The sequence below is a fragment of the Diadema antillarum genome, unplaced genomic scaffold, assembly GCF_040938485.1.
Source record: "Diadema antillarum isolate AM-2024a unplaced genomic scaffold, OU_Dant_1.0 seq00001495_RagTag, whole genome shotgun sequence".
In the NCBI taxonomy this organism is placed as follows: Eukaryota; Metazoa; Echinodermata; class Echinoidea; order Diadematoida; family Diadematidae; genus Diadema; species Diadema antillarum.
In genome coordinates, this window is record NW_027272232.1 from 954,221 (window position 1) to 979,206 (window position 24,986).

Genomic DNA, 24,986 nt, shown 5'->3' on the forward strand with positions numbered 1-24,986 from the left:
ATGGACTCTATTATAGGTGTATCACTCTATAGGTAGGCAGACGGCAGTAACACTTGTTGTTTATCATAATATTTCCACTTTGGGCAACAGTGAGAAACAATGAGAAACAAAACGTAGAAAAGAGATGTAAACAATCTCCGACATTTGATAAAGTTCTGGTTATGTTATTCTTTCTTATGACTGCTAAATTACCTAATAAAATTTAACCAATAATAAGTGGGATGAGCGTCTCGAAACATGCTAATTACTATTTTATTTTTCGGATGATCAGAAGATTACAAATTTAATGTACAAATGGTAACGTTGCTTTAGGAGTTCTTTTCGTAGTCCTTCAAAAGACATTAGATCCTTGTAACGTCGGAAGACTACCCCCCCCCCCCCCCCCCGCAAAGATATCGATCGCATCAGGAAGTGATTGACAGGGAATACGTGACAAATTCACCGGAAACGAAAGGGCTATCAAAAATAATTTTACTTTCAATTATATCACACGGTGTAACATTACTTGAGATGAGGACTGCGGTACTACTTACTTGCAGTGGCTGTCTAGGTGTATAGGTATGGGAATATAGTTGATGTACACGTATTGCCCAGGGAAGATTGCGCCAATATAGAGATAATTACCTGAAACTGAAGCAATTTTGAGACCTATCGTCAGAAAATCATGTTGGGGGTTATTAGATTGTAATCATAACATCAATGAAAAGTGCCCGGAGGTGGCAGAATTTGCGCTTATCACTATATCGATAAACCTCGTTAAATTTGTCAAGTTCTATGTAATCTAAATACCGTGATATAGTTACCAAGCCCTTATGCTGTTATAAACCTTGGAGTTAAGTACTCATTGCATCTGCCCAGCTCGTAAAACCCCTACCAAGAATGTATTACCCACTGTAACCGTTCGCAGTGAATTTTCAGGTGTACCATGGGTGTACAAACGGGGATCTGTCAACCACGGCGCTCGCACGGCGATGCCAACAGCGCCCGAAATGGAACGAACACATCTAGCTTTAACTATGGGTAAGGTAATCACCCGGGATAAAACGTAGAAAAAAAACACGTGCTGTTGTCGTTAATAACTTTAGTTCAACTCGATATCAATTCTGAGAGATCATATGTATTGCTTGCTTGCAGCATCAGTTCCGACAAGGATACAGACCCACATTTGCAGTTGGCTCTTCTTTACGGTCATGCCATCATTACGCTCATGTTACATTGTCAGCCGCTTTCATTATATCCCATGTGTGACATTCGTGACGAAGGCATATATATATATATATATATATATATATATATATATATATATGTGTGTGTGTGTGTGTGTGTGTGTGTGTGTGTATGTATATATATATATATATATATATATATATATATATATATATATATAATATAAATATATATATTTGATCCATTGTAAATAAATTGATAAATTGTGTAATGCACGTACCAACATATCTCCAATGGCACCATGACACTTAGTGGTTGGTTAGTGAGAGAGTGTGCTTGTTTGTGTTTGGGTATATGTTACGGAAGGGTGATAAAAAATCCCTTTACAGCGTGCTTTTCTGCAACAGTCACTTCCAGCATATTTCATATTTTTAATACACACTCTCAAATATGGTAGCATATGTCTCGCTTTTATACACATATGCATTTCATATTCGGTTTTTCCTGTAATTTTCATTATAGCAAGTCGACTCATTACCCGCTCTTTTATCTATTTTCACTGCCAGCCCTCTCCCGAATATCCATGTTGCCTCTCCAAACTATATACTGTAGGTTTCCGTAATAGTGTAAAGTGCGTCAACCTTGATATACAGAGCTAATTTCATCCGCTGGATCCAACTACTCTTGCCTCATTTTCTGGTCGGCCCGATTGACCAAATAAGTCAAGAATACGATATGTCTCTTCGACCACTCAAACTTTGCAAGTTACATGCAGACAGATGGTTTACAGATTGATAGAGAGAGAGAAAAAATGAGGGATCCTCATTCCTAAATCTGTGCGGATTTTCCACCGAAATTTCGGATAACGTTGGAAGCGGCATTGTCTGAGGAAGGTGTAGTTGACACTGGCATGCTAACTCTTGAAAGACCTGGGAAATAAAAAAATCTTTTTTTGCGGCGTGTTTGTGAACAGTCATGAACTCTTTACATCCGCGATGAAGCAATCGTGTGGTGGTAAAATGAATTCTCCGCACTAATAATGGTAAAAGTGATTCATGCTAACATGATGATATGGCAATGTCGTTATTGATTATCATCATCACTTCTATGATGATGATAATGGTGTAAATGATAATAATGACAAGATATTAGTTGCAGACATATCCCTTGTACAAAACGCAAGATTTCCAATCGCTTTCTCGATGAAATAGAATAATGTAGGTAAATTTGATATATATCGAGATAAAAAAAGAAGAGAAAAAAACGGCGACTAAGAACAGCATAAGACAAAAGAATAACCAGTATTTTACAATATTTGATTGAAAGAGATAGTGTATTAGTCAAATTACCCTTAATACACACGTATCCATGTCAGCCAGAGTAAGATTTCTCAAATCTTTGGATGGGATGAACAAGTCCGAAGTCAAAACAAAACAAAACAAACAAACAAACAAACGAACAATAAAAAAGGATGTTGATCCTGCAGTTAGCATTCTAGAGGAATTGAATTTCTCGAGTATGGATGAATTTTCCACTGGCAGCATTGAGAACTGTTGTTGTTGGTGGTGGTGTTGTTGTTGCTGTTGTTGTTGATTTTACAATTTTACCATGAGTTAGCTGTATAAGAATATCAACTTGAGTAGTGTAGTGTATGTAGGCCCTTGTATCATGATTATATGTATAAGATATATTCGTATATGTGTGTGTGTATTACTGTTTTAGTTATGTATTCATTTATTTGTTTATTGTTTTGAATTTTGGTAGGTTGACGATGATCATTCAGTCATGTTAGTGAGCCATATATAGTTATGGTTATATTACAGACACAGCGTTTTGCTCCGAGATTCACAATGAATGCCGTGTATAATGCCCATAATCATCTGTTGCCATATAAGAGCAAGCTTGTTCCCATCTCTTTTATATACCCTCTCCCTTTATCCCTATAGCTCCCTTCTTCCTTTCCTTTCTCTGTCGTTCCCTCCAACTTATATTTTTTTCCTTCCTCATTTGAAGCATCAAGGTCGGTTGTGCAACTATCGCTCATTAGCGTAATGCAAAAAAAAAAAAAAATGACAAGAAAAAAATATATATATCGCTGCACCTCGCATGCATTACAGGACGGCACGCATGGCTAATGGTGCGGCCTACATTAGCAGCGAAGAAAATAACCCTTCTCTTGTTGATGAATTACATATATATTTAAACTTCGAAAATATGCTTGCACGCAGCGGTCGTGAGAAAAGGTTGCCACGATTACGCTTTGCAAGTAACGCCATCAACGCACACCCCAACCACATATCTACGCTAAGAATATATTTCGCTCAATAACATGTATACAGATTATGATTATTAGAGAAAATCGTCAAAAGGGAGCGCTCAGCTCACAAAGTTACATACAAAACCCATTACCTAATCCATTCAGCTTGACTTACCTGTTACTAGAGAATTTCGATTTCAATTTCCGTTCAAATTTCTGATTGAATCTCTTTTTGTTTTGTTTTTCTGTTTTGTGGAGGGCAGTAATTCAACATGATGTCAGTGTGTTAATATTCCTATCTTCATCTCAAAACGCAAAAGTTTTATCTCTTCATTTTCTGAGAGCGAGAGAGATGGAAAAATTATGTTCCGTAATTCATTCCATGCAAAGCAATATGAAGTCGTTTGGGTTTTAAACTGTATTGCTATAATGTAACTACAATAGTGTATTCATTTTCTGCTTAACACAAAGGGTTATTGTCAAGTTGAAAAACGATAAGAGATCACCTCGTTTTGTTCGTGTGCGCGATGGCTTTATTATGACTATGCAATAACGTTGTATTGTACGTTGTATTAAAGGCATAATTTACCATTTGCAAATGAAACAAAAACCCAGCTTTAGTGCTTCAAAACAGTTCTAAAATGTGAGTTAGGGATAGGAACAGCCAATGTAAAAAGCTGAATCAGTATAAGTATTGTTAGATATACAAAATGTGAACTATAGTTATGATAAAGATATTTCTAGACTAAACTGTCTACGGTTATGGTTTCTTGAGAAAAATAGTAATATCTCCTTATGTTTTAGACTTTCTTGCGAAATTTTTACATGGTAGGATGTTTTGTGAAATAGCTGACCTACACATCTATGCATCAAATGTGATATCTTGAGGGTTTTTTTTTAAATAACTGCTTCCAATGGTAAAAAGTACCTTTAAAGGACTGCCATGATAGTATACAGAGCGATATAGGAGTGTCTATTTCTTGACCCCCATTATAGTCTCCAAGTTGTCCACTCCGGCCCTTTCCTATAAATACATCCAAACAGGAAGACGACCATTACAGCGCCCGCTTCCTGCCCGTCAAAACACATCAGCTTGTCAAGCAAGTCACGGGACAAATCACTATACGTCACAATAATAGCAGCATCGGTTGTCCACAGCAGCCCGGAGTCGTTAAGGACAAAAGGGTCTAAAAATGAAAGACTATCAAAGCTCCGAATGTGATGTTTCTTAAAATATTTCTTTTGGGTGTCTCTTGCAAGTCAATTGCCAAAGAACCTGATTTTGAGCTCAACACTGTGCCGCAGATTATTGATTTCTGTGCAGAGTATATATACGTACGATTAGACAGGGACGTTTCATAGCTTTTACCCTAATATGAAAAAGAGGAGGGGGGGGGGAACAAAGGCTTACCATGAAGTAGTGTGACATACCTACTGGACGCAATTTTGCAAGATAATTGCCACTCCTATGACAGAAGTAATTCCCTTGTGAATGCCGTGTTCATTTTACTTTAAGACATCATAAAATAATAATTATTTGGCTGATAAAAATAGGAGGAAAAAATTTGATAGCATCGACGTGGCGGTACAATTCATTCTTGCTTTCTTTTGGGGCTTTTGTACTTATTGAAGTTTGCTACAAATATATTACTCTGCATTCACATCTTAAAGGGATGTGCAGTATTGGTTGAGATGAGGATTCAGGTTTTTCAGCATATTTGCGAGATACTTGGAAACCACCTATGAAGTGTTTAAGAGCATACAATTCTATCAAGAGGTATTACAAATCTTAATAGATGAAATTCGGTTTTGAAATGACGCCTTATTTTGGATATGCAGCCATTTATATTATACAAATATACTTGGCCTTGAGAGTTTCTTGTTAAAACTATGGGCAGAGGTGACTCCAAACTAGTACTATTCACTGAGGGGCGCAGCCCCGAAGTGAATAGTACTAGTTTGGAGTCACCGAGGCCCATAGTTTTAACAAGAAACTCGAAACTAGGCAAAGTATATTTGTTTTATATTTTGGATCAAAAATTTGAATAAAAAGTGAAAATCATATAGGCTTAGCCGCACTGCGGCGGCAGCGCAGCGCCTGCAATACGCAACAGTGCGAGAGATCGGAAATTGAAAAACGTAGTAGCCGTGGCACTGCCAGAGTTGCCCGTCGCATGTATCCAAGCGCTCGTATGGCCGCTGCAAACCTGAACACTAGAATTCGGGATCGGACGCGGACGGGTACACTTGATTGTAAAGAAGAGTGATTGTGACATCATTTTGCAAATAGCATACTATTTGCAAAATGTCGTCATAAAAGTGACGTCATTTTGCAAATAGTACTTCATGGAGTGTAAAACACACCAACACTCTAAAATAGTTCAAAATACCTATAATCACGTGAAGCTCTTTTAACCAATCAATGGAAAACAAATTTTTGATCCAAAATATAAATATATATATATATTATATATATATATATATATATATATAACGGTCTACGCACGACTAATTATGCCATATGCCACACACTGACCAGTAAGATCACTCCTTTGTTGCTAGGGGCGGAGTCTATCTGGGGCGCTAAATCCAAATCTTCACTCACGTTTTTGTTCCTTTGAAAGTCGTAAAATCATGGCTCAGAAAAACGCTAATTTCTTGGTGTTCCTTTGATCAGCTTCGAAATTTCGGCAGATGATACACGAAATATTAGACAACAAAATTATGCCAGAACCAGAAAATAGATGGTTTTGACCAGTTTTGACTTTAAATTTGATTTTCTCGGCTCAGCCGTCAGCGACTTTCGAATCCTTTTGTCGTGGCGGGTCATAATTTTTTTTTTCTCTCTCTCTCTCTCACTCTCTTTGTTCCTACCTATCTTATTATTTCTCTATTTTAGTTATTACATGATATATATACATATATATATATATAATATACATGGTTATATGTTTACATTTATAGATTTATTTATCTCTCCATCTAAAATCTCTCACTCTCTCCCCATATTATTATATTTCACTCAGGAGGGCGGGAAGCAGATCATGCCAGCCGACCAGCCCCCGTGTCCAGTAAGGACCAGACCCGCTATTGTATGCAGAGATTTCCTTTCGAGGGTGAGAAAAAAAAATCGTTGTGATACGTATGTATAATTATGCCGATGATAACTTTAAGTGCACTGGTGGTGTGTTGCATTTAAGTGAACATAGTCATGTTTTTTTTTTCTGTAACTTATTTGTCATTGCTAATAGTACTATCAATACCGCAATAATTTCTGATGTCTTCAAGTATAGGGCCTACACAAACACGAGTAGGCCTTTGTAAATTGAAACAAATTATCAAGAAGTAATTATAAATCAAATCATCAGTCATTAATATTTAGTAACGCAATTGTTTAAATGCATATATCTTTATCATTTAAGTATTACTCCTCTATCCCTCTTTTTTGCTGTTTTTGTTATACACTTTCAGAGTGCAGTTTACAATGGAAACTTTGCAGACTGAACATGTATTGAATTGAAGACAATCGAGTTTGTTTGCACGCGCTTAATAACTTCCTTTTCTCGCACGTAACTCCAATCGAGTCGATGCAGCTGTTAACGTTAAATTAGGGTAAGGGTGTTTCATCCAGACTTCCATATTGTATGGCAGCTCTTCTGGGGACGATAATTACAGGCCTAAACTCTCGGTCCCCAATAGGAGATATCCGAAACCGAAGTGGGACATCGAGACTGGCCGAGTGTTAATCAATTAACTTTATTATTATCATCGATTGTTGTTCTGTCAGGGGACCGTACAGCCAGCAGACCCGTTCAATGTTGAGAAAGACGTTGAGGATCTGCACAAGGCGTTTAAAGGTAAGCTATGTCGCATTAAAAAAGAAATGTAGTTTCATACAGTTAACTCCATGCATATCTTACACGCAATCACGCCGTGATCTCCTCCTTTATTGTAGATATATACCAACAAATCACAAGAGTCAAATTTTATGATCTACTTTATCCGTGCGGTACCTGTCCAGGAAGTGTACATTTACCATTGACACCTCATTCATGCAGTCAACCCGGGGTAGAGAACAAGTCAGTGGATCATTAATTTGTGGGGGAGCTCTTGTGAGACACACGGTTATTTTCATGCAGGACGCATTTAAAGGGATGGTACAGTTTTTATTTAATAGATGGGGCCACCAGTTTCGAACTTTGTGTGTGTGTGTGTGTGTGTGTGTGTGTGTGTGTGTGTGTGAGATAAAGAGAAACATCTTATAAAATTTGAATAAAAATGTAATTCTGAGACGAATTCACAGTTTCTTGATGATAGTTAGTCTTGAAGTGGCTGAGATATCCCAAAAAGTGATACTAAAAATGCGACAGGCTACGACATTCATTAGGGTCTCTTTATCATGTTTATTGTACATTGTACGTTGTTGTTTTTTTTGTATCTCAGTCATTTCAAAACCACAGATTTTCATCATATGTTAAATAATATAAACTTTCAATTTCCCCTAGAATTGTATGCTCTTTAACATTTCATTGAATGGTTTCTAAATACATAATTATTATCTCGCAAAACATTAAAAGCTGAATTCTCACCTCAAGCAATACTATACCAACCCTTTAACATTATTTTGGTAACGTCATTACACACATTCAATTATAATTTTGCGTTGGATGAACGAGAAAAAAAAAAACACAACATAATCATAAATATACAATTTACGTAGAAATGAAGCAAGTGAAATCAAGAGCAATATTATTGAACATACATCAATTGGAAGCGGACTTGCACAGCCCTAAATGACAAAGAAAGAAAGTAAAAGTGATGTCATTTTTATTTATTAGTATTTTCACTTATACATAAATTGTTCTATTATGTTTTGTTTCGTGTTGGTTCTCCGTATTTCTTTGTTTTCTGATATACGAGCTCGTAATGTTAACGCTGGGCTTGTCATATCAATTGATGGCATTTTCATTCTGTTTACTTACATGATGAACAAGCTCACTGACAATTTCTGAACTTAGAAATGATTAGATTCATTAACTTTTCGCCAAATAGTTGACGCTTGTCGTTCAGCTTCGTACGAACAACAAGAATTACGTTAGTACAATGCGCTGCCGACCTCAAGGTCCTATAAGAGTGGTGAAAACATCAGAGAATATTGCAAAATGTCACAGACAGCGAGCAAAGCGTGGGCTTGATTGACGGATGCTTCCAGACATCATGATATTACATCTGTCATGCCGTGATGCACTATTTTCTCATCTAATGGACGTAATCATAAAACCTTCGTAAACACAGTCACGCAGGCTGCCTATTCACATCTTATCAAATTAGGGCGTGGCGCTTTTTTTTGCGTCAGCGCGGAAGAATACCAAGTTATTGATTTAAAGCAAATCGTCGTGCATTGTTTGAGATGCTGGTTAAAATTTGCTGCCGAGAACACACAAAGCACCTCCACAAAAGATCGTCTGATAATATAACGTCTGAGATTGTATTTACACATGCATGCATATGCTAGTGCGATAATTTAATTGCGCCAGGTATTGTTGGATAAATTGAGGGGGTCGGTGCAATATAGTGCTAACCCACACTTTTGCTAAAATTGAGTTACATGCATTGTCATAATCCATATCCTTCACTCTAACCTCAGTGAAAATATCATATTTGAATTCAACCAATAACATGGTAAAAATGCATGCATTCATGTTTTATTAATGTACAATGTATGGACTTTCCAAACCTTCAACAGCGATTATCTCAAAATGACTATTGTTTGGGTTAGCACTATATTGCACCAACCCCCTCAATTACGAAATTCCCCCCATGATAATACTAGATAAACGAAGTTGACATCGTACTAGAGAATGTGGATCAGAGTTTCTCATGACATTAAGACAGGACAAAAGTTAGGGACACCGAGACCATAAAGAAGGGTGTGGTTCGATGATTTACTTATTCATTCCACTGGAAACATTGATCATTAAAAGGGAAAGATAACAGTTTGAGCTAATGTGATTCGTTATTTTTTAATCCATAGGTTTCAAAGGGGAATTTGAAAAGAAAACAACAGAAAATAATGATAGCACTTAATCTGTTGCGTGATGTAAAATAATTCCTTATAATCGGTGATGTTGTAATCTCAGAGACTTGAGGAAATAATTAAATAACTTAATATGCAGGTTTTTTCTTTTCATTGAATAATATGGTATGGTGATTGTTCTTACAGGTTCGGATGATAAATCAATTACAAGCATTTTGTCTAGACGTACTAATGAACAGAGGCAGCTGATAGCGAAGTCTTACGAAGCCAAATACAGCACAGTGAGTATTGGTAGGGCGGGCACATTTGAAAAGTTTGTCCTTTCTTATTTCTCTTCCTTAACATCTCTGTGTCTGTCGTCAATGTGCAATTCATTGTGATAATTTGTTCTTATTGCAGTTGTTTTTGCTTTTTTATTTTACTTTTAAATTGCAGTATTGGCTATTGGTTAATATCAATCTCGAATATCTTTTCCGTTTTTTCTTTCGCCTCCTGATCTATAATGGTTTTATTTGTATGTAAATATGGGTATCACTTTTTTCCTTTATATTCTTTGTCAAGGTTGAGGTTTATGGTGCTTAGGTTATTCCCCGCACATTTCTAGTCTTTTAAAACTGATGAAAATTAATGTCGTTATTCGTCAAATCTTTTATACAGAGCCTTCTTGCCGAAATGAAGAGCGACCTCAGCGTACAATACCGGAAAACGATAAGCGGCCTTATGGAGAAACCAGACGTATTTTTGGCAAAGCACGTTCACAATACACTACAGGTATGGGTAGGATAAGGTAAACTAAACTACCTTCAGAAGTAGATGAATAGATATATAAATAGATAGATAGATAGATAGACAGATAGATAGATAGATAGATATATGAATTGAATTATTCAATTGAATTGAATAGACAGATACTATAGGAAGATAGATGGATGGATAGATAGATCAATTGATAGAAATATACATAGATAGATAAATGGATGGATAGATAGATAGATAGATAAAATATAGATACATAGATGAAACGAGAGAGGGAGGGATAGAAAAGGAAGGACAGAACGAAGAACACACGGTTTTTTTTTTCTTTACGCAACAGTTATATCGCATCGTTTCGCAGGATGTGAAATCTAAAAAAGGTTTCCATATTGCAGTCTGCCTCAAAAAATTTCCATATAATTATTATCTATCAAGTTGAATATTTCACGAAGTCAATGGATGCTCGTACGTGCCTACCGGAAAGTGAAAAAAAAAAATGAGGAAATGGCAGACAAATTGAGCCCATCATTGATTCATTGTCGGGGTATCCTGCATTTCTTATTTTCTACAATCCCAGCGCTTCCCTAAAATAGTCGTTGTGGAGTACCGCGAAGGGCGAGTATTTCTTAATGAGGCAGGTTTCCTTTCACAAAGTTGACGCTCCATCACTTGACATACACCGCAGGAAAGATTGATGCTATAACCTCGATTAAAATTTTAAAGACTCTGAGCGCCACACTTTGGCCACGCCCTACGTCCTTGTTTCAACGGCAAGCCATTTTTTTTTTCTTTTTAGTAGTTCATCGACGTTTGTGATAAATTCATTACCATAATCACTTCCATCGCTCTTTCTATGTATAGTGATTGACGCGAGGCATAGTTTTTATAGGTTTGCATTATAAACGTGTCAAATTTTAGGGAAGGATAAACAACTTACAATGTCACCTGTGCGATTTGCTCCAAGTGATCTAGAGAGACTTGACATTTAGTGTGGTAAAAAAGATGGAAGTGAAATATTTTCTGGTCATTCCCGCAAACCGGGAAAAATCATTTTAGTGAACGTAGCAAACAAAATGCATCAGGACTCAAGTCAGGGTTTCATTTTTCTTGAGAAGACAGAGTAAAAAAAAAAATATTATGTTGTAATGTGGAGCAAAATTATGAAGAGCATTGATTCTAATTTGTTTCTTTTGGTTGAATAATCCCATTCCGCATGTCTCAACTAATTGTGACTCTTTGCACCCAACTGTTGCTGACTGCTAATTCACTAATGGATTTCTTTTTCTCTTTTTCTCTCCCCCCCCCCCCCCCCCCCCCAACCACAGAATCCCTCGCTGGCTCACAAAGACGTTGCGCTGTTGGAGATGCTCTACCCTCTTGAACCCCAGGCAAGTCGCGGGTAGTGTTTGCCAAGAATTCATTTATTTCGAGAATGAATTTACACGTTTTGATTATAATGGGCTCTTTATAAGTATAATTAGATAATTCTGACGTGTTGAGACAACAAGCGGAAAAAGTGTAAGAACATCGGTTGAGAGGTTACGAGATTGCATTATTGTGAAAGACGGGATGATTATAAATCTATGCATTCAACAATGACTTCAACAATTCAGTTGATGTTCGTGTGATAGCGTTCAGTCGTGCACGAGCCAAAGGCACGCCAATGACACAGAAGAATAATCATAATACATACTTAATTGCTACCCATAATGTCCTGTTCAACCCAGCTAAGGAGTCCTGACTAAATCTCCTGGTAGAAGTGCAGCCACGAAATTGGATACCCTCGTAGTGCGTATACATAGGACATTCTGTTGTTATCTACAATATTGTTATTATTATCATGAGTATGACAATAGAAATAATAGTAATAACAACAATAATGATAATGAAAGTGATGATGATGATAATAATAATAATAATTGTTATTATTATTTTCATTGTAATTATTATTGCTATTATTATTGTTATTATTATCATTGTTATCAATATGATAGGTACGTCTACTCTTACTACTGCTCATATCATTCTGACTATCATTTCAACCAATCGTCATCAGCATCAATCATCATCGACGTCGTCATCTTTTCTCATGTTATAATGACGTCACAATACAGGAGCCTCAGAACGGGGGAATGGCAGGGGGCTGCAGCGCCTCCCCCCCCCCCCCCCCCCCATAGTTTGGGTTGAAAAAAAAATCTGAGAAATGATCGAACAAATAATAAGAAGAAACCCACAGCTATTTATCCACCTACGACTTTCCAAGGGTACCGTCGAGAGATCCTTTCCGTCCAAGCGGAGGGGGGGGGGGGGGGGGGAGGGGACATTAAGCCCCCTCCCCCTTCCATCTAAAAAGGACAATCAATATCAAGTTAAAACAATGACTTTTCCCTCTTTTTGTCTTTGCTTTCTTGCAGGAGGTAGAGGCAATCACCAAAGCTTATAAAGAAGGTGAGATTTTTTCTTTTTCTTTTAAAGAAGTGATACATAGGAAATAACTCTCACTTATTCTGTATTCATCTCATTACCCATTATAAATTACCTTTTTGTGTAGACGCCGGGTTTATGAACCTCAAAACTCATACGCACTCTCTCTAAAAGAAATGCGATTAATTAAGAATTACACATGATAAGAATAAATTTCCGTCATTAAGCAAATAAAGTACATGCTTAAATGTGTAATAGATGATTTCATGATTTCTTTTGGTCAACGAGATTAAGACATTATAATTATGCTTTTTCTGAAGAGCAGCAATGGTATTAAAAGTAACAATTTCGTCTGACTTTTTATTTTTCTTCAGGATAAAAGTATTACATTTTATAGATTTTATAAAAAGCCAATTTTCTGATTGTGTTCAGAATGGTATTTTACAGTAAACTGGGCTTAATTACAGGCGTGTGATTGGCAAAACGACAATTAACTCAACTTGGATTCATTTTGAAAATTCGTCATGTGAATGTTGCAATTTGCGGCTGATAATTGCACGCGATGACTCATCCTCCAGATACACAGAGGACACCCTCCCCCTAAATCTCGATCATGTTGAGGGGATCGTATAGTTTTGTTTGAGACCTAACTTCGGGTTTCTAACAATTTTTTTTTTTTTTTTTTTGTGAGGTGATGAGAAATCTGTTATGAAATACGACAGAGCATACAATTCCAAGAGGAATTCAACATTTATTTGATGAAAATTTATTTTGAAATGGCTGACATAAAATCATAAAAAAGAGGAATCCTAATAAAAAATGGGACCACCTTTTATTAGGATCACTTTGTTTACTTTGTTTTCGGATGTCTCAGCCATTCCAAAACCGATTTTCATCAAATAAACTTCGAATTGCTCTTAGAATGGTAGGGTCTGTAGTATTCATAGGTGGTTTCTTGGTATCTCGCAAAAAGTTACAAGCCTGATCCTCGTCTCCACCAATCCTATATCATCCCTTCAAGTTCCTACGTTTTTATTTAGTACTTTGTTTGGTTTGGGTTGTTGTTTTTTTTTTTTCTGGGGACCTGCACTCACAAGCAACTGCATGCTTCAATGTAGGTTCCCACCGCACACAATTTTATTCATCCGTCATGAATGTAACGTACTTTAGATTGATTTTAATAGATTTTGTTTCATGTAAATGTTAATAGAGTCTTTATAATTATACTGAACTCATAATATAATATTATGTGCTGCTTTACAATACTCGATTGTCATGGATGGGTGTTGCAAATACAACACTGTATAATCTGTGTGGAAAATCAAGGAAAGAAATGAAATGAAATAATAAGCCGTTCAAACCGGAACACCGCAGGGACGATCAGTGTGTCGTAAAAATTATATGAGTCCCATTATCTATGTCTGTCTGGGACTGCCCGTTTGACTTTATTTTCTACCATCTGACAAGTTCCTGTTCAATGCTACACAGGCGATTTCCCAATGTGCAAACTTGTGCTTCGCCGTGGACGTTGTGGGGTTTTGCGGACTCCCTTTATAGATATCAATTACTGGCGTGTAATTGACTTCGTCGCTGAAATTCTTTGACATTTATTGGCAATTAATCCTCGCTCATTTTTTTTTTCTTTTCCTTTTGATCATTTTTTTTCCATATTCAGAATTCAAGCACAGCTTGGAGGAAGAGGTGGAGAAACAGACAAAAGGTTTATTTAAAGCCATTCTCTTGCGCCTTATCACGGTGAGCACCAAGTCTCTCTCTCTCTCCCTCTCTGTCTCACTCCTTTCCTGCCTCTTTTTACTTTTCGTTTTGTATCTTTTCTGTCTGTCTGTCTGTCTGTCTGTCTGTCTATCTTTCTGTCTGTTTGTCTGTCTCTCTCTGTATCTAAAGTTGTATATACTAGTATACATTTATATATGTTTATATTTTACAATATTCTTCTATTTATCTATTGATCTATCTATCTATCTATCAGCGTTATCGATGTAAGATTTCTGTAATAATAATAATAATAATAATAATAACTAGAGATTGTAATTTGTCATCACTGACAAATTAAGGTGATCCGATTTTTTTTTAATCAATGATTCGAGTCCTGATCGTAATAGGCATGACAATACAAGTTTCATCTGTGTTTAGAGACATTGGCCGTGTGAGGTTTGGATTCTCATTTAGAAAAGGGAGTCATATCTGCCATCTTTGGTACCAATTCTGTATACACTGAATAACGAAGATACAGCAACGAATACATATGACCTTTGACCCACCTTTACACTCCCAAGATGGCATCTGAGGAAAAAGTGGTTATTTTGTGAAATGATTCTTGCGACATCGTCTATATTCGTGTGCAAAATATGGCAAAGATAGGACAGGTATTCACCAAGATGCAAAATGCAAAGTCTTAGGTACAACATAAAATCTGGGAGAAATTCACCGAAGGGTAAGTGAGAGCTAGTGCTCGATAAAGAAAAGCATGTCGATTTTCACATTAAAAAAAATCCCTCCCATAGAGATAACACGTCATAACGAAAATACAGAAAGAAGTACATATGACCTTTGACCTCACTTTGCACACCCAAGATGGCGTCTGAGCAAAAAGTGGTTATTTTGTGAAATGATCCTTGTTACATGGTCTTTGTGTGTGCAAAATATGGGAAAGATAGGACATGTATTCACCAAGATACAGGATGAAACATTTATGACCTTTGACCCTAATTTACATACCCAAGATGGTGTCTGATCAAGTAGTTGTTATTTTATGAAATAATGTACGTGACATGAACTAAACATGTGCAAAATATGGGATTGATAGCCATTGTTGTTGTTCATCTATTGCACAGAAAGTAGTAGAAAGAAAGAAAAATAAAGAAAAAAATATGTTATTTTATAGAAATTTGAAGGAGAAGCATAAAAAAATCAGAAAAAGATAAAGTTAGGAAGGGAGATTAAGACTAACTAAAGAAAAAGAAGAAAAAAAGTGTTTAAAAAATGAAAAAAAAAATATTGGCAGGGGTGAGCCTCGAACCAGGGACCTTAGGATTACGAGTCGGATGCGCTATGCAATGACCTATTTCATGCTCCATAGGCCCTGTGTATTAAGCAAAATGACGCTGCATCGAAGCCACGTGCCATTTTCAACCAAGTTTTTCGACGTGATGCCGACGTCGTATGAAAAAATGAAGGGCACATTTACGATAGCCCAAAGTCTCAGCTACAACATACTAAAATCTGGGAAAAATTCACCGAAGCAAAAGTGAGCTAGTGCTCGAAAAAGAGAGTCATGTCAATTTTCACTGCCAGAAAAACTGCTCTCCCATAGAGATAACACGTAAACTGGTCAAATTCTACAAGGATACATTCAATCCATTTTTACGAGGCAATGACGTCATCCAATCAAAATGTTGTTTTTACATTAATGAAAGAACATTTCATAAGCTACAACATACTGAAATATGGGAGAAAATTGGCAGAGGATAAGTGAGATACGCTCGAGTAAACTTGTAATTTGATGACGTCATTTTGAAAATTTACTTTTTTTACTTTATTAAGAAATTTGATATCTTTTAATCATTTTGTCAGCATTGCCTACCCATGAAATGACATGTACAACTCATCAGCTTTCAATATATGTAAAGAAAATGGGGGGTCATCGTCCATCCTGACGAGTAAAATCAGATTTAAAATTGGCAGTTTTTTGGCATAGTTGCACTGTATATCGCCATTGACGCGCGCGCGGAATTTCAACTTTGACGGCCCCGTATGACGTCATATTGAGTCGGATTGACTTGAAACGTGGTATAAATATTCCTTGACATTTCTGACATGCGATCAAAGTGAAAAAACTGGAAATTTCAATTGCATATGAGCTGTGCGTGCGTATATGCGCGCGCGCGTACGCGTCCGTCCGATTTTTTCAATTTTTCAAAAAATGCTCCAAATGGTCTGAAACGTGTGCAAAAAAATTTTGAGCTCGATTGGAGCATACAAATATTTCAACGCGCGCGTACGCGCACGTTTTAAGAGAAAATATGAATTTTGAGAACATGAGTAGAATGCGCATAACTTTAAATATATGTGACGTAAATTTCATTGAAAAATTCTATTTCATTAATGAGATATGATTGAGAATGTGTTTTCATATAATGACGTCATAGTGACGTCACGGTCGACTGATCACAATGATACATTAGATTTGCCGTCTTTGGGACATGATGCATACATGATATAATTTTGAAATTGACAGGCAGCGGACTTTCTGAGCTAACCTCTGCACAACTTTTGAGGAGAAATAAAGAAGAAGAAAAACAAAGAATCCGTACAGATACAGAAGGTGATCCGAGAGGATACTCGGATCACCTAACTATTTCTTATTGAGCGCTTTTACAGGACCTGATCAAAGCGCTGTACATACATCAACAAACAGCATTCACAAAGCATAGGAACATACTTAGTAGTTACAATTGAAATAGTTCAGTCTTGAGTTTCCTTCTAAACACTTCCTCTGAATCACATAGACGGAGTTGTTTTGGTAGAGTGTTCCAGACAACAGATCCAGCATATGAAAATGTACGTTCGAAAGCTTTGGTTTTTGCTTGTGGGATTTGTAGGACTGTCTTATCATTTTGTGACCGGAGTTGATATCTGGTGGCTGTAGGGGTGGTTAGTAGGTTGGATAGGTATTGAGGAGCGGTATTCGTCATGCATTTATAGACAAGAAGGGCTAGTTAGGTGATCCGAGTATCCTTCGGATCACCTTCTGTATCTGTACGGATTCTTTCTTCTTCTTTCTTTCTTTATTTCTCCGCAAAAGTTGTGCAGAGGTTAGCTCAGAAAGTCCGCTGCCTATCAATTTCAAAATTATACCATGTATGCATCATGTCCCAAAGACGACAAATCTAATGTATCATTGTGATCAGTGGACCGTGACGTCACTATGACGTCATTATATGAAAACACATTCTCAATCATATCTCATTAATGGAATGAAATTTTTCAATGAAATTTACGTCACATATATTTCAAATTATGCGCATTCTACTCATGTTCTCAAAATTCATATTTTCTCTTAAAACGTGCGCGTACGCGCGCGTTGAAATATTTGTATGCTCCAATCGAGCTCAAAATTTTTTTGCACACGTTTCAGACCATTTGGAGCATTTTTTGAAAAATTGAAAAAATCGGACGGACGCGTACGCGCGCGCGCATATACGCACGCACAGCTCATGTGCAATTGAAATTTCCAGTTTTTTCACTTTGATCGGATGTCTGAAATGTTAAGGAATATTTATACCAAGTTTCAAATCAATCCGACTCAATATGACGTCATACGGGCCCGTCAAAGTTGAAATTCCGCGCGCGCGTCAATGGCGATATACAGTGCAACTATGCCAAAAAACTGCCAATTTTAAATCCGATTTTACTCGTCAGGATGGACGGTGACCCCCCATTTTCTGTACATATTTTGAAAGCTGATGAGTTGTACATGTCATTTCATGGGGTGGCAATGCTGACAAAATGATTAAAAGATATCAAATTTCTTAATAAAGTAAAAAAAGTAAATTTTCAAAATGACGTCATCAAATTTCAAGTTCATTCGAGCATATCTCACTAGTCCTTAGTCAATTTTCACCCAGATTTCAGTATGATGTAGCTTATTTAATGTTCTTTCAAACATAGAATTACAATATTTTGATTGGATAACGGTATCACCTCGTAAAAATGGATTAAAAGTAATCTTGTCAAATTTGACCAGTTTACGTGTTATCTCTATGGGAGTGCAGTTTTTCTGGAAATGAAAATTGACATGACTATCTTTATCGAGCACTAGCTCACTTAAGCTTCGGTAAATTTCTCCCAGATTTTAATATGTTGTAGCTGAGACTTTACGCTACCGTAAGTGTGCCCTTCGTTTTTTCATACGATGTCAAAATCACGTCAAAAAATTGGGTTGAAATTCAGGCTTATCTTCGATGTATTGAGATATTTCTTTCTTTCTGCAACTTTCTTTGCAATAACTCAAGAAAAACGGCCTCTATCACTTCTATATTTTGCACATGTTTAGTTCATGTCACGTGAATTATTTCATAAAATAACAGCTACTTGATCGGACACCATCTTGGGTATGTAAATTAGGGTCAAAGGTCATAGGTGTTTCACCCTGTATCTTAGTGAATACATGTCTTATCTTTCCCATATTTTGCACACGCAAAGACCATGTTACAAGGATCATTTCACAAAATAATCACTTTTTACTCAGATGCCATCTTGTCTGTGCAAATTGAGGTCAAAGGTCATATGTACTTCTTTTTGTATCTTCGTTATGACGTGTTATCTCTATGGGAGGGAATTTTCTTTAATGTGAAAATTGACATGATTGTCTTTATCGAGCACTAGCTCACTTACCCTTCGGTGAATTTCTCCCAGATTTTAATATATTGTAGCTGAGACTTTGCGCTATCGTTTCATTTCCTTCGTTTTTTCATACGATGTCGGAATTACGATAAAAAATTGGTTGAAATTAAAGCTTATCTTCTATGTATTGAGATATTTCTTTCTTTCTGCAACTTTCTTTGCAATAACTCAAGAAAAACATGCCCTATCACCCCCATATTTTGCACATGTTTAGTTCATGTCTCGTACATTATTTCATAAAATAACAACTACTAGATCGGACAACATCTTGGGTATGTAAATTAGGGTCAAAGGTCATAAATGTTTCATCTTGTATCTTAGTGAATACCTGTCCTATCTTTCCCATATTTTCCACACGTATAGACGATGTCGCGAGAATCATTTCACAAAATAACCACTATTTCATCAGATGCAATCTTGGGAGTGCAAAGGTGGGTCAAAGGTCATATGTATTCATTGCTGTATCTTCGTTATTCAGTGTATACAGAATTTGGTACCAAAGATGGCAGATATGACTCCCTTTTCTAAATGAGAATGCAAACATCACACGGCCAATGTCTCTAAACACAGATGAAACTTGTATGGTCATGCCTATTGCGATCAGGACTCGAATCATTGATAAAAAAAAATCGGATCACCTTAATTTGTCAGTGATGACAAATTACAATCTCTAGTTTGAAATCGATACGCTCTTTGATGGGGAGCCAGTGTAACTGCTTCAGTAAAGGAGCACTCGGGGATCTTCTCTTTACACCAAGCACCAGGCGAGCCACTCGATTTTGGACTTTTTGGAGTCTTTTCACATCACTGACATTCATATTTGCCAGCAGAGAATTTCCATAATCAAGCCTGCTCAGAACTAGAGAGCGCACTGCATGATTACATGCATCTTCTGTGAGATACTTTCGAACATGAGATATGTTTCTCAGATGGAGGTTTGCTGTCTAGCACACTCTACTGACATGATCTGTCATCGACAGTATCTGGTCAAAATGAACACCTAGATTTTTTACAGTGTGTGATACATTGACAGTAGTGTTTCCAAGCCGAATGCTTGTATCACACATGTTTACATCATTAATATATCTATAATCTCTTTGATTGTCTTTTTTCGTCTGCCTACCTATCTTTCTGTCTATCTTTGTCGTTCTCTTACTTCCTTGTGTCCTCTCCCTGCACACGTATCTCTCTAACACCGTCCCGTTCTTCAAACTACAATGTACATCCTTCATATTATCCAGTACTGCAATTAGTAAGACAAATATAGCACAACTTGTCGACCTTGTCGAAGGTATAGCATGAAGCATACAAGAGACACTACATACACACAAATAAACATGCACGTTAACACACTGAAAATAAATGCTGGATAAGGAATTTCCCCCCTCCCCCATTCGAGTAAAAATTCGAGTAAAAATGATAAACGGGAGAAAAACAAGAATGATCCTCATAATGCCAAAGTTATCAAATAACAATACAGAAAACATTTCGTTTATTTCTCACCAGAAAGACTTATATTATCGCAATACAAAAACAAAAATATAATTATTGTTTGAGAAAAAAAAATGTTCTTGCTAGTTGCTTCGTGCCACATTGTTTCAAATATTTCCTCATGTCTTTATGTTCTGTTTTTTTTTCTCTTTCTCTCTACTCAGGGTCAAAGGTCAACTCAGCGGAAAGTCGACGTGCCGCAACGAAACAAAGACTTAGAATACCTCAGAAACGTAAGTTGCAATACAAATTGCAAACATCATACATGTACAAGATAAAGCCCCAGCTGTATCTCATGGGGGGGGGGGGGGAATAGTGATCCCTTACCCGACCAGTTGTGAGCACTGCACCCCCCCCCCCACACACACACACACCGGAGTACAGAAAACATTTCGTATACTCATAATATAGTTGCAGTCTTTGCCAACGTTTAGGTGCTGAGCACGAGATATATTATCTTATATTGAGTATTGTGCAATGCGCTCATAATGCCCCAATTCGATTATTGTGATCTTGTATGGCCAAATTGCTCGTTGACTCTGTTGAGAAAATTGGATTTGTTGCATAATAGAATGATACTGGGTGCTCATCCTACAACACACATTGTTGATTTGTTCAGGAATCTAAAGTGGCAGAACCTTGAAGAAAGGAGACATGTTCATAGAATGTGTGAGGTATCTAAGTGCGTTAACAATTTGAGCCTCCATATCTGTCACAACGCTTTGCAAAGCCCTCACACACAGTGGGTACTAGGTCAAAGACAAATGCATCTCTATCTGAAGGTGGTTGTCAAATTTTGAATAATAGTGGCAAACGCACTTTCCAGTACGTGGGCACTACAGAATGGAACAGTCTCACACCTGAGCAAAGGCAACTAAATACAATTAATGCACTACGAGCATCAATGAGAGGACGCACGCGGCCCATCCCTTACTTGTAAAAACAGTGTAATCCGATTTATGTGCTTTGTTCCTCGATTGTAGCAGATTTTGTTGGTATTGACGTTTGTTTGTAAGCCGTTCACATTTACTTTATCATGCGTTTGGAGTGCCTTCCCTTCTTAGCCCCTCCTTGAGTTATCTCTTTCTTTCCTTCTACTGCCTTTTCCTTCATCTTTCATCTTCCTCTACAATCTCCTTCTTCCTCTTTTCTTCTTCGTACTCCGCCCGTTACCTGCTAATTTTGTGGACTGATTGGAGTGATTTTGGGAGTAAGAAATCAGATTAAACACTTTATCAGTTTATCAATTGTGCATTGTTTTTTTAAGGAGCATTTTATTTTATCATACTTATGGAAATTGATATATGATAATCTTAGACATGTATGTGTACTATAACGAATATTTTGATGATGAATTAATGATTATGTTTCAAGACATTTTAAGTTTATTGTTATCAATTGTGTAACTATGTTTTGAATCTATGTTTTTTTCAGTTGCGGTTTTATCTGTAAATTTTTGTTTTTAAATGTTATGTATTGTATTTTTATGTTTTCACCCATCTGCAGGGCCCTCATTGAAAACAGTTTTATAACTGACGAGGCTACCCTGGTTAAATATAACTGGAAATAAAAAAAATAAAATATTACCTTTAATATAGTATAATATAATATAACATAATATAATATAATATAATATAACATAATATAATATAACATAATATAATATATAGTATCATATTATATCATATATTATAGTAATTATCATATTATGATGTTATACTATATTATATTATTTTATCTTATATTATAATTGTGACATTGCATCACAAAACCAACAAAAAGTCGCACTCACTGATTATGTGTGAGGACTGAAAATAGGTGAAATGGGTCAACTCAGCCATTCTTGAGGTTTTCGTATTTTCTGAAAGAGCAAGTCTTCTTCTACATTGTACTCAAGTTTGGGATCATAAAACAAACAGGGTATTGTGTTTTGGCAGTTTTTCACGAACACTTTTTGGTAGAATAGTGTAATTAGGCGTGTCTTCTAGAGTCCACTTTTTATTTCTTAAAACCATATCCATATTCTTCACTTTCCAGGGGCGGATCCAGGGAGGACCGCAACCGGCGCACGCCCCCTTTATTTTTTGTTGAAACAAAAGAAATAAAAAGAAAAAAAAATGGGGGAGGGGTGCGTGCGCCCCCTTTAATTTTGTAAACGGAATTCCTGGATCCGCCCCTGTTTTCAACTCTAATAACTTTGAAAAGAGTGGTGCTACTGCTGTGAAGTTTGGCTTTGATTATCTACAGAATGTATTAATAAAGCACGCTCAATTTCAGCTTAATCTAAAAGTCCCTTCATTGTCATGACTGTTGTTGCTCCAGCGGTTCACATCCTGATTTTGTTCCATTCATCGCACAGCTAGCACGACTTGGTAAAGATCAAGCGCTTGAATAGACCCTGTACTTCAGAGCCTCTTATCTCAGTTCACACTTTCCAGAGTGTAAGCTTTCTTTCGAGTATTAGGATATATTAGGAGAGTCCATTTTGAATTGAACTATACATCATTTTAAAGCTTAAAGTCTGCTCTTTCAGAATCTGCTCTTCACTAAAAATCCATGTCTGGCAGCTTTTTGTTGGTTTTGTGATGCGGGGTCATATATTGCATTATATAACACCATATTATACATTGATATTATATTGATATTGATACATACTATTGATATCATTATCATAATTATAGATCATATATCACTGTTTTGTTGCAATCAACAGAACACCCAGGAACGCCTTCAATCTGGCGACGAAGAAGTGATCAGGATTTTCGGCAATTCGAGTTTACCCCAACTGTCTTCCATATTCCTCAATTTTGACAAGGTGAGTTATGTAACTCACTCTTCCTCATCTGTTTGTTTGTTTGTTTGTGTGTGTGTGTGTGTGTGTGGGTGTGTATGTGTGTGTGTTTGTGTTTGCGTATATAACTGTCTGTCTGTCAGCAAACTACTCGTATTAAATTTTCAAACTGATGGGATTTCTTAATTCCCTATGTCTTCTTAACCTGGCAATTCGAAAGAGAAGGAAGGAAAGCTAAGGAACGGATTTACAGTTTCAAGGTGTCATTTACACGCCTTCTAATATCTACAAATTTGGACACGTCGAAACTAGTTCTTATTTACATTGATGTGAAAACACATAGCATAATATACAACGGGTTGGTAAAGTAGGACTTAAGGCTTGATTCGCACATATTTCAAAACAAGCAAATGTCTTTCTCATATTCTTATATTTTCTTAATGAAAACTGTTCTTATTTGCCAATTCTACATCTAGATAATATGATATCTGTTTTATCATTTTACTACAACTGCTACTTTTAATATAAAATCATCATCATCAATCGTCAGCATCATCATAGTAATAGTAGTAATAGTGGAAGTAGTAGTAGTAGTCATAATGATAACAACAACAACAATAGTGATAATGATAATAATGATAATAATAATAATGATAATAATAATAATATTAATAATAATAATAATAATAATAATAATAATAATAATAATAATAATAATAATGATAATAATAATGATAATAATAGCGCAGTACACGTAATTATGGGGCGGAGTGGCATAGTGGATAAGACTCTCTACTCTCAATCGGAGGGCCCGAGCTTGATTCCTGCAGTGCTTTAATACATCCTTGGACAAAATGTTTTTACCCACCATGTGTTTCTCAACCCAGGACTGGTGTATAAATGGGTACCTGGCTACGCTAGGATATTGATAATGGCAGGGCCCTCTGGTAGAGCAGTGACAACACTGAAGAGATACCCTGGATAAAAAAGACCTTATTATAACTATCATCTTGAATACTAGATATAGTCATTCCTCTTAACCCAAGAACCATTCCCTTTAAATGAAATATTGATATACCGAAACACACTCCCACGAACGTGAACTGAAAGTCAAACTGGCTATTGCTATTAGGAAATAAATTTTGTTGGAAATTGATCGATGGCTCACGTTAATTTGTCTGCACTGTGTATCATTTATGCGACGAACAGGATGCATCCCCAGCGAAACAAATTTTTCTTCTCTGGCTTCATGGATTTGGTTTTTAGATGACAGATTTATGATTTTAGTCCTTGCATAAAGGATCACGGTTTCCTGGCGACAAATAGGCCACAACTATTCGCATCATAAGACACACAGTGCACAAAATATATGATTTAATTTCCATTATTATGACCAGATGTTAAACGTTCGAAAAGAAGAAAATACGCTGAATTTGATGAGATTCAAATTATCATTCTGCTATCGCTGTTTTTGTTGTTAATCAGAAGGCTGAATAAAGTGAAGTTTCAGCGATGGAGAATTGAATAAGATAAATAAATATAGACATTTTTAGAGCGCCTTTTCCACTGGATACAAAGCGCTATGAGATGTCATCCCTGGTCGCCGTAGGAGATATATATATACAAGTTACCAGGCAGCG

At 36.5% G+C, this 24,986-nt stretch overlaps 1 protein-coding gene across 1 annotated transcript in view; it reads left to right on the top strand.

Annotated features, from left to right (window-relative positions):
* The window catches only part of LOC139710039 (annexin-B12-like), an 82,273-nt gene that overhangs the window by 52,051 nt on the left and 5,236 nt on the right, over nucleotides 1-24,986 (top strand). Inside the window, exons 2-10 of the mRNA XM_071621985.1 lie at nucleotides 6,451-6,540; nucleotides 7,212-7,281; nucleotides 9,648-9,742; nucleotides 10,119-10,232; nucleotides 11,540-11,602; nucleotides 12,629-12,662; nucleotides 14,314-14,393; nucleotides 20,720-20,788; nucleotides 23,269-23,370. Coding sequence (XP_071478086.1) covers nucleotides 6,451-6,540; nucleotides 7,212-7,281; nucleotides 9,648-9,742; nucleotides 10,119-10,232; nucleotides 11,540-11,602; nucleotides 12,629-12,662; nucleotides 14,314-14,393; nucleotides 20,720-20,788; nucleotides 23,269-23,370 — 717 coding nt within the window. The remainder of the gene's footprint in view (nucleotides 1-6,450; nucleotides 6,541-7,211; nucleotides 7,282-9,647; nucleotides 9,743-10,118; nucleotides 10,233-11,539; nucleotides 11,603-12,628; nucleotides 12,663-14,313; nucleotides 14,394-20,719; nucleotides 20,789-23,268; nucleotides 23,371-24,986) is intronic.